Genomic DNA, 10,952 nt, shown 5'->3' with positions numbered 1-10,952 from the left:
CTCAGCCTTGAATATCTTAAATTTGTCTAAAGCTTCTGAGCGTTCTTTGATTGGATAGATGTATCCAAAACGAGAGTAGTCATCTGTGAATGTGATGAAGGAATCAAAACCATCCACAGATGTCACTGGAAAAGGTCCACAGATGTCTGTGTGGATCAATTCTAGTACTCCCATGCTTCGCTTAGCGCCTTTCTTTATGTTCTTTACTAACTTGCCTTTAATGCAATCAACGCATTGCTCTAACTCTGAGAGTTCTAATGGTGGGAGGATTGATTCTTTGACTAAGCGTTCTATTCTCCCCCTCGAAATATGGCCTAAACGACAGTGCCATAATTTCGATGAGGAAGCAATTCTCTTTCTTTTCTTGCTAGCATCTGCGGGTATTGCATTCTCAGCATTATTACATTCAACATTCACATTCTCAGACAAAGATAATAAATAAAGTTTGTCTTGTCGGAAGGCAAGACCCACACATTTATTATTTAACTGTAGCTTACAATCATTCTTGCTGAAGTGGCAATCAAAACCATAGTCTGACAAACATGAAACTGAAATTAAATTTCTAGCTAAAGAGGGAACATAAAGAACATCATGCAACTCAAGGGTGAAGCCACTAGCTAAATCTAGAGATAAATTTCCTATAGCTTGAACTTCAGCTTCAACACCAGTGGCCACCTTAATCTGTCTTTCTCCTCTTTGAAGAGTTCTCCCTCCACTGAATCCCTGCAAAGAGTTTGCAACATGAACAATTGCACCTGAGTCAATCCACCATGTGGATCTAGCATAACTTAGATATAAGGATTCATCAACAAAAGTTATAATGTCCTCACCTTTCACTAGGCAATGTTTCATGAACTTAGGGCAGTCATGCTTCCAATGCCCTGTCTCATTACACCATCTACAGCGATCCGGGTCCTCCTGCCTGTGCTGGTTGTCTTGCTTTGGCTGTGCTTTAGGCTGTGAAGTGCTTCCTCCCTTGTTCTGGGGGGTGGAGGCATCGGGAGCTTTCTTGTTGTAGAATGGCTTCTTGTTCTTTCCTTTCACAAAGTTCACAGAACCACCATTTGCATTCTTGAGCCTTTCTTCCTCTTGCACACACATAGCAATCACCTTCTCTAAATCCCACTCCTCTGGCTGTGTGTTGTAGTTAACAACAAATGTCTCATACTCTTTAGGAAGTGAGTTTAGAGCTAGGTGAATGAGGAAACCATCAGCGAGGGGCATCTTTAGCTTCTCTAACTTGGCTGCCATGGTGCTCATGCTCAGAATGTGCTCTCTCACACTCCCCCCTGTGAACCTCATGTTAGTGAGTTTCTGGATCAGGGTGGAAGCATGGGCTTTGGTTGAACCAGTAAACTGATTCTTCACTTTCTCAAGGTATTCTTTTGCTGTCTCACATTCTGGGATGGCACCTCTTAGGCCCTCTGTGATGGTTTTCTTGATGACAATCTTGCACTTGCGGTTTGACTTTTCCCACTTGTACTTCTCAAGATCATACTTTGCTCTGATGGGAGCAAAGTCTCGCTTCCGATTAGCAAAAGCTTCATCGGTCTCATTCTGAGCCCTTTCGGGCTCCTCTGGCTCAGTGGGCTTTGGCTCCTGAAGAGCCAAATCTATCTCAGCAAGTGCTAGAGCAGCATCAAGTTCCTCGCGCCACAGAACATAGTTCTGTCCCGTCAGCTTTGGAATTGCACTAATGAAGTGCATCGCATTCAGCGCTTGGTCGTCGTTGGCGGCGGGTGCAGATCCAGCGGGGTCCATGTTGAGGGCGTGGACGCGGTGGCGGAGTAGATCCCGTCGTCCTTCGGGCCTCCACCAGCACTGACCGACGACGGCGGGGTAGGAGAGAGGCGCAGTGGTGCTTCCCGACGCCACTGCGCAAGCCGATCGGATGGCCTAGGGTTTGTCGAGTGGGGATGTGTGCACGGCGAACTTAGCGGTTTCGTGCCTGCGGCCCCCACTCCTGTTTATATAGCGCAGCGCGTCGGGGGCCCACCAACCATGGATCGGTTGGGCGCCCCCGATCAGAGCGCGATCCAGAGGGAAAAAGGCCCCAACCGTTGGGTTGGGCCTGAGATCAATCCAACATCTATAACTTGCACATATATCCGTACGAGCTCCAGGGAGTAGCCGCAAAGGATATTATTACTGTTGATCTTGAGGAATAATTCATCAGATGAATGTTACGTCAGGTCTGTTGCGGCACTTGCGCTGACTTATTACTTTCAGCTGGGAGCTGGCTGCTAAGTGCTAATACATCCCTATTGGACCTGTTCTCCAAATGCAACGATCCTGTTCATAGAGGGAAAACAGTCAACGCGGCCGGAGTTTATTACGAGGTCGGCACCACGCGTCAGCTTGTTGCCCCACACGCACGCGGCATATGGCACGGACCACGGATGAATAATGGGATGCTTAATTTGGCCTCGATCGTAACCCTTGACGACGATGGTTACGTTGCGCGCGCCGTACACAGGGCCATGCAATGCAGCAACAGAGTATATGTCGATCGCGTCTCCTTTGTTCTAGTTTTAATTTAATTGACACTTTTGTATTTCAGACCTCTGTTGCAGAACTGGTGTGTTTAGTATGGCTGCCACTGAAGTTATTCGTACATTTTTACAGTTGACATGAATCCACGCATCACGCGATCAGAAAGGGAGCAGCGGCCGCCAAGTTTGCATTGCTCGATATGGATGCAGCCTAACACCGCTGAGGCTCTGATCGGTGCAAGCATGCAGGTCTGCATGTGGCACACCATCAATGCAAGCTACTAGCTAGCTCGATAGGCGATAGCTAGCAAGTGGCAAAGCAAGGTCTAGCCTGCTAACTGGATGCATCACACAGTCCGTTTCATGGTTTAATTTGCCGCCACCTATCCAGAAGAAGAAGAAGATGCTAGAAGAAAACGAAGTGATCGATCGATCGAGGTCGAGGGCATGCAGGGCAGGCATGAAAGTGCCAGTGGCGTCGTGGGTGTCCGCCCGCAATGGCAGAACCCAGAGCTGGCTATCTATCCCAGCTAGCTACATTCCGAGGCTTGGCACTGTACCCGCACTCCTCAGGTCAGGTCCGCATCAATGGAGAAAACCGTGGGAAGCTGGCCGGGACAGCCGCAGAGGTTGGCGCATCAATTCGCGCATCCGGGCCACGGACACGCCCCGATGTCGTGGATCGATCGTTATCGGGGCAAAAGATGAAAACAAGAAGGTAGTGGATGCATGCGCGCGCCCGCCTCGATGGGCAAAACCTGTGGCGCAGAAGCCCCCTGCCGGCCAACGGGATTCCCGCGACGGCGACTACCTCATGCGAGAGCGACGGCGATGCGCGCGGGCGCAGCGTTGAGCCCGCCGGCCGGGCTCGGGTTGGGAGTTGGGACAGCGCTGCGTGCATGCACAGGGTCCGGTTTTGGAGCCATGGGGGGTGGGAGGAAGGCGGCAGGCGCGTACGTTGAACCGACGGGTCGGCCATAATTGGATGCAGCGGCCTCGGTGGTGGTCCGGGCGTGGGGTGTGGGGGGGAAAGGGACGTGACGCGCGGCGACCGCGGCCGCACGCCGTGCGCGGGCGCCCATCTCCCGCAGCCCTCCCGCGCGCGGACACGGCACCGGCATGACGCGATCGGCAGGGGGGCGGGGCGCCGTGGCCGGGGGCCGGGCAGCGGGGGGCGTGCATCCATACCGATCCAGTAAATGGGGGCGCAGCGCACGCAGAGTGGCCGTGCCCGACCCCGATGGATGGATGGATCCATCGATGGATGTGTACGCTTCGACGACCAGCCTAGCTAAGCTATAGCTAGCTTGCGTGCTTGCTACAGGAGCAGGGAGATGTGTCGGGCCGGATGAGATAAGATCTGCCTCCCCGGGCGGGGATCTTGCCAAGGCCCCGAGGCCCCGAGCGGGGTTCCTGTGCTGTCCGTCGTCAGACACGCATGCCTCCTCTGCTCGGGGCGTTCGTGCGCGCGTCCGCCGACGCCGAGTGGTATGGCGGCATGTGTCACGGCAAGAGCGCACTTGCACTTGGCTTGCAACGCCTCCTGGCTCCTGGCCCGAAGGACTCTTGTATGTGGATGTGGTCCACCACCATACTGTATGCAGCGTTCCTAGCTATCAATCAATGCCACATCGCCTACTAGCTTAGCTAGCTCGGTGAATTACTGTTGCTACTCGCCGGATCAATGTACTAGTAGCAACAGTCGGGTGGATAGATCATCATCCCCCGATTCTGATAAGATTTTTGTCTCCACAAAACGGTTATCCAGTACTAGTACACTCCAGTTACTAGCAGCTAGACCGAGCTAGTAGCCTTGAGCCAGCTTGTTTCTAGTGAGAGAGAGTGTGTGTGTGTGTGTGCAGCGAGCGTCCGGCCCGGGCGGGACCATGGGTACGTGACAGCGACAGCAGCTGGTGGTGGTGTCTCCGAGCGAGCGAGCGAGCGAGCCTAACCCGGCATGGTGACACGCGCAGGACACCTGCCGGATCGGTGCGCTACAGCCGGCCGTACCGCGAGGAGTAATAATTAGCACGAGTTGCGATCGCAGGATCAGCGAGCATAATGGCGAGGATTTTGCACGCATGCATGGTGCACTGAACCACGTACCATAAAACAAACACCCCATTTTTCAAATCCGGACGGAGCGATCGGACTCGTTCTGGTTGGAGAAACAGGCGCAATGATTGTACTTTCGTTAGGCCAAACCCAAACCCCAAACCTTTTCGGAGCAGAGCAGGGTAGAAAACAAGCACGATATTGCTTATTCAAGCAAGTTGTATGTAGGTAGGTTCGATGGCGAGTACGAAGAACAAATTTACACTACGTACTCCCTCCCGTGTTGCATTCTCGCTTCTCGGATCGTATATGAAATGCACGGATGATCGATTCGGGCTACCTGCTCCTGCTGGGATCGGAATCAAGTGGTTCCAGGACTCTCTGGGGGATAAAATATATATGGTACTGGCGACTGGCAATTAACAACAAAACCCGGATCATTTCCATATGATTTTCAGAGCGGTCATCGAGATTATCTTGTTGCTTCCCCAGCGTTTCCACTCCCAAACAATACCATGTTGCAAGATTTGGCACAAGTGACAGGCTCCCTTAACAACCTTTGCTTTGACACGATTGATTCACATGAGTGATCAAGCTCGCTCTGCCACGCGATCTCACCAAACAACCACTCCCTCCCCCAATGGATCGGACGAGGACAATAATGGATTAGGCGATTTCCTGTACGTATGGACGCCAGAGACGTGGGACGAGGAATGATCTGAATTAGAGAGCCACAGACTATCATACCATTATTAGTGTACTTGCCTTCACTAATCAACACGTAATCTAAGTACTACCAGTTTGTCTTATTAGGTGAGCTAATACTATATAGTAATTGGCGTAGTCCATGTGTCCACATTGTTCACTGCACGTAGCCCCGCCTCGGCTTGATCGATATGGATGGATCGGGGCGGGTCACTGTTGTTCCGATGCTCCCATCAACACAGATCGCGCGACGTGTGTCCTCTCAGATCAGCCTCCTGGTGGGTGCACTGCATATACCTGAACTGTCGCGACCGCGCGCGGATCGGTTGGGCTGGTGGAGCTGTAGCGCGGGCGTACTTGAATACGTACGTTTACTATACGCGCGGTTCTTGGACTGGTCGCCGTCGTCGTACGTCTGGAGCTGCCGTGCCAGTTGCCACTTGCCGCCGGCCCCCGGTTTCGCCAAAACCAATCGAGGATATCGGAGGAACCAGACGATCAAATAAATAAACACCGCCGCCGCGCGCGTGCTTGCCGGCCGTCCCTGTCTGCCCGCCGCCGTCGGTTGCTTGCACCGGCGGGTCGGTCGAGCTCATCATCGTGTCATCGGCAGATCGTCGACCACCCGCGCGTCCATCCATATCCGCGCGCGTGCCGTGCAGATTTCGCACTGTTGGGCTGTGAACTTTGAGATCGCCCGTGCAGTGCCTCGATTAATTACAACCAGCTAGCGGTCGATCATGTGGGTTAATGTGCTCCCGCGCGTGATGAGCAGCACATTTCTAGCCTTTTGTCTGCATCTGCGAGAAATCCACCGTACCGCCGGCGGTGATCAAATTAAAAACGAGGATCTGCCGGATCTCTCCAACCGTGCTGCGGCTGCTGCTGCTGTGACTGTGTGGAGGATCTGACCTCCGGATGCCAACATATTGCTTGTCGTATACGGAGCACTAATCAACTGTCACCATGCAAAATTAAAGCGTGGCTTCAGCTAGCCCTAGATTTTGTTTAGTGCTATATATTACTTTTCTCGATCGATTAAATAAACGAGCAAATATAGCTCTGAGTACAAAAATAATAAACGAGCAATTTTTTTATCCATGATAAACAATTGTAACCGCACAATAATCAGTTGGGATATATAAACCTGTTAAAAGAGGACCACTTATAATCAAATATGGATCATCGGAGTAGTAACATTTATGCAACACAATGCATGTAACATCAATGTAACAGGGAAGCAGAATCAATATATAGCGCAATGACCAAGATAACGCATAATTGAATTGGCACCCATCGATCGCAATCAGTGTCTTAATTTCCAGACGCAACCTTTATCTGCCAGACTACATAAATTAGGCCGGTCAACATCTTTCACAACATTGTATAATCCTATATCAAATAAATTCACAGAACAAAGCATATAATGAAAGATATACAGATATATAGCTAGTCTAAAAATAATCATCGAAAGGAGTCTATACGAATATGATCACAAAATCGATAAAATGATAGATGTGGCAAAGGATGTGAGTAAATACAAGAGCCATCAGCTATATATAAATTCCAATACAATCACTTACGAGATGAAATATACTCACGACTCTCTATATGAACAGAAACAAGAATACCAGTCAAATACAACGATATTCCAGTAAAAAAAAAACTAAGATCAATAGAAAAGACATCACAACTGTAGTATTGTAGTTACAAGTGCCGTTCTTGAACTAATTGCACAGAACCTGCTTATTATCATAATAGTCTTGGAAAAACCGGTACCAGTGAGTTTGTAAATAAAGTTCATAATCTGGTTTTAGCAAAGATTTTTTGGCCTAACCAGACAAGATTTCAGGTGCTACGACTAGGTTGTTCGTTTGACTGAAAAGCTATAGCAGAAAATATTGTTTGCTAATTTATTATGAGAGAAAAATATTGCTGAATAATTGATAGATTCAGCAGATAAGCTCAACTAGTCCCATTACAGCTCAATATCCAACCGTACAATATAGTTTCAGTTTGTACTCAACTGGAGCACACATACACCTCAGATTAGTTTGTCTACACTAGTATTCAAGTTAATATCTACATGAGTGGATTAGTGTAAAAAATAAACTAATTTCTACTCTAATAGTTTACTTGTTCGACATATATGAATTGAGTAAATACGAGTGCATCCAAACAAGGCCTTAGTCTTCGTACACTGATACATGTTCTGATCAATGTCCAAGTCCAACCACACCCTATACATACGTACAAAACAGGAATATGCAGAAAAATCAAGGCATAACTAACGAAGATCCTTGCTCATCAGCTCCAATCATTGTAAGATGTCTTGAAACATCATCACGAGACAAAGAAATCTAGTACTGCCAAGTACGAACCGCAAGGCCATGGCCATGTGAGGATCATGATGATGCATCTAACTTGTGCCTGACAAAGTGGGTCCAACCCAAGAGACAAATCTAGTACGAATATAAATTTAACAGGTTAGCCGTTAACCTATATATGCATAGATCCAGCAGTTGATCTGAATATATATATTGTTTAATTAAGATGGTGACCTGATGACCTAAATTAGAGATTTACAGTATTCACTCATTTCGTCCTACATAGCGAGCTAGAAGCTGAGCCAATGGTAGAATTCATTTTGAAAAATGTTCATTTTTCTTTTTTTTTAAAAAAAGGGAAATGATCTAAGGGAATTAGTACGAAGCAGTGTGTTTATTTTTTTTATAAAAAAGTAAACTACTATCAAAATCTATCATAAAAAATCCCTTACGTTGGTTGCACAGCTGTCAAAGTCCCCAAAAACATAACTGATGAAATGATTATCGGTCCTCCTTACCTTGGACTTTTCTTGTTCAGGTCGAAGTCAAATTCTGTTATAGAAACTTAGAAATATATGGAATTTGACCTTCAGTTCCGGGATGGACGACATACGGTACATGTAATGTCAACACACGCCATAACTCCAAGGCCCTGTTGCCGACATGGATGGTTGTTTTCGGGAACTTATTGTCCTGTCGTCTGTACGATTGGGAAACTAATCAAAGGAGAATATAAATATGAAGCACCTCTCAGCTATGCACATATTAATCTAATAATTAATCAATTTACATACATAGTATATTATTATAACTCTAATTTTACTAAAATCTACATGCATATATAATGTATCATTGTAACATCCAAGTTTTTTATGCTTTCCAAGATGCATAATGCCGTCGTATATATGTCTTTGCACTTAAAAAGACTCTAAAGCCATAATCTAGCAGGTGATATCAAAGCTTGACCCCTACCCACACATCTGCGACCGATATGAATCATGTGATATCAAAGCTTGACCCCTACCCACACATCTGCGACCGATATGAATCATACTTTACTCCTAGCTCACACGTCCACATCTGACCCGGTTCTAATCTGAAGATAGTATCTACGTCTCCGTGTCCGATACAAAGTTCTTAGAGCTCATGCATCTGTGTTCGATTACTGACGTTCAATTCAAATATTGTGACCCAGTGCAATGTAACACTTACCTAGTGGTGTGTGTCTGTCCGATACAAAGTTCTTAGAGCTCATGCATTTGTGTTCGATTACTGACGTTCAATTCAAATATTGTGACCCAGTGCAATGTAACACTTAGCTCTCTCTCTCTCTCTCTCTCTCTCTATATATATATATATATATATATATATATATATATATATATGGGGTAAATTTTTTCCTACTCTCTATGAGTAGTTACTCCCTACCTGCATACGAGTAGAACCTGTTTCATCCCACCGATATGGCCTGTCGAGGCAAAACGGGTGCAACTAACCCGTGTGTGTGGATCTTTATTTATCCATCGCCGTCCAGATACCTTTGCCTCATCCCCATTCATTCAACGGCAGCAGCTACGAATCGGCAGCGGCAGTGGCGGGCTGGCGGTGGCCGACGCATATGAGGCGATCTATTTCGTGGCTAGCTCAACCAGGTAAATCTTTGATTTGTACATTGCCGATCGGATCTACTCCTACCGTGTCTATCCCTATTTCGTCAATCATGTACATGCCATCGTGGGCTCTCTGGATATGAGTTGAGTTCCGCTTGACTACAGGTGATGCCGGCGGCATGGTGGCACCAGATAGTGAGTGCACCAAACTCTCCAAATCTCCCCATGAGTAAAGGTTTCTTTCGAGGAAAAATGTATTTTTTTTAACAAGGCTAAATTAATATCCGATTCATTCTTGTCGATTTGATCATAATATAGGTGTTGCGGACAATGTCAATTTTCTGATGCAGATTAAATCTGAGAAAAGGTAAAACCTGTTTTTTTTCATCACCGGGCAGTTCGATGTTTACAAGGCTGGCATCTCCTCTTCGACGGCAGTGACTTGCCACCGGCGGCGAAGCAGGTAAATGAATAGATCTGCCACAACTAGCGTACATGTCCAAATTAACAATATTCATCTGATCTCCATTCAGTTACGTCATTGGATCGTGAGAGTAATTCCGTGTGATTTTGTATTCTTTATGAACCAGGTAGCAGATTGCATCTCGTCGAGTAAGCTATGTCTGCATCGCCTGCATCGTCCGTCGGTCCACGTGTCCATGGTTCATCGCTACAATGATCACGAAGCATTCGGTGCATCGGCGACCAAAGCCAAGCTGAGAGATAAAATACTAGTAGTAAAATAATATGCTCGCAATAATGTATGAACCAATATTCCTATCCAAAAAAAGGTATCTACATATACAAGGATACTTCCATACATATACTCATTTGTCAAAAAAGTATGTGTATATACTCATCTCAAATAAGTTATGTATATATACATTTCCATTCAAAAAGTATGTGTACATACTTCCATCCAAAAACGGAACCTAGAGTATGGAGTATATTAATTTTCTAGATTATGTAGAGCTATAGTATACGTACATACTCAGAGCATATACTAGTTTAAGTACACAAGTATACACTCCTTCCATTGGTAGTATATGGACATGCTCTAACAAAAAAGGTATATGCACATACTTCTAATAAAAAAAGTATGAATGCAGTATAATCTTTCGATCTAAATAGACCTAGCCGCAAAGTATGAATACGTACTATTAACGTGCAAACATGCCTCAGATAACAAACCCAGCGTCAAATCTGATCCGATCCGGTTTTCACGGTAACTATTTAGTCTTCAGTTTTTTTTCATGTATATATGTCAACAAAAGTATCTGCCATCTAAACGGGTCATATTTCTCAACCCGTTAGCCACCTTTTGACTCGCCAGAGCCTTGATAGTGTGTATACTCCCAGTAGAAAGTAACTACTCCCGGGAGTATAGAAAAAAAATATATATATATATATATAGAGAGAGAGTATACTCTGTAGCTAGCTATAAAATATGTTATTTTATAGCCACCTCCATTTACGATAATTTTATATACTAATTTACGATAATATGTATACATATTTACGATAGTTGGGTTACTATAACACATGGGGATATTTACTGTAATGTTATAGTTTATAAGTAAACCACTTAGTAAGGAGTTACTATAATCTTATAAATTAATATAGTAATTATCGTAACTCAAAGTGGCTACAAAATAAGTTATTTTGTAGCCAGCTACAGAGTAATAGTTCTATATATAGCTCTCTCTCTCTCTCTCTATATATATATATATATATATATATATATATATATATATATATATATA

At 45.7% G+C, this 10,952-nt stretch overlaps 1 protein-coding gene across 1 annotated transcript; it reads right to left on the bottom strand.

Annotated features, from left to right (window-relative positions):
* On the bottom strand, positions 1,116-1,761 carry LOC110433742. Its single transcript, XM_021456295.1, has 2 exons — positions 1,241-1,761; positions 1,116-1,134 (listed from the first exon to the last, which is right to left on the bottom strand). The coding sequence occupies exons 1-2, from the start codon at positions 1,759-1,761 to the stop codon at positions 1,116-1,118; spliced, it is 540 nt and encodes a 179-aa protein (XP_021311970.1).

This window comes from Sorghum bicolor, chromosome 3 (assembly GCF_000003195.3).
Source record: "Sorghum bicolor cultivar BTx623 chromosome 3, Sorghum_bicolor_NCBIv3, whole genome shotgun sequence".
NCBI classification, from domain to species: domain Eukaryota; kingdom Viridiplantae; phylum Streptophyta; class Magnoliopsida; order Poales; family Poaceae; genus Sorghum; species Sorghum bicolor.
This window is presented reverse-complemented; position numbering and strand designations above follow the sequence as displayed.

Coding starts and splice junctions, on each gene's coding strand:
- LOC110433742 (XM_021456295.1), bottom strand. CDS start 1,761: ATGGACCCCGCTGGATCTGCACCCGCCGCCAACGACGACCAAGCGCTG.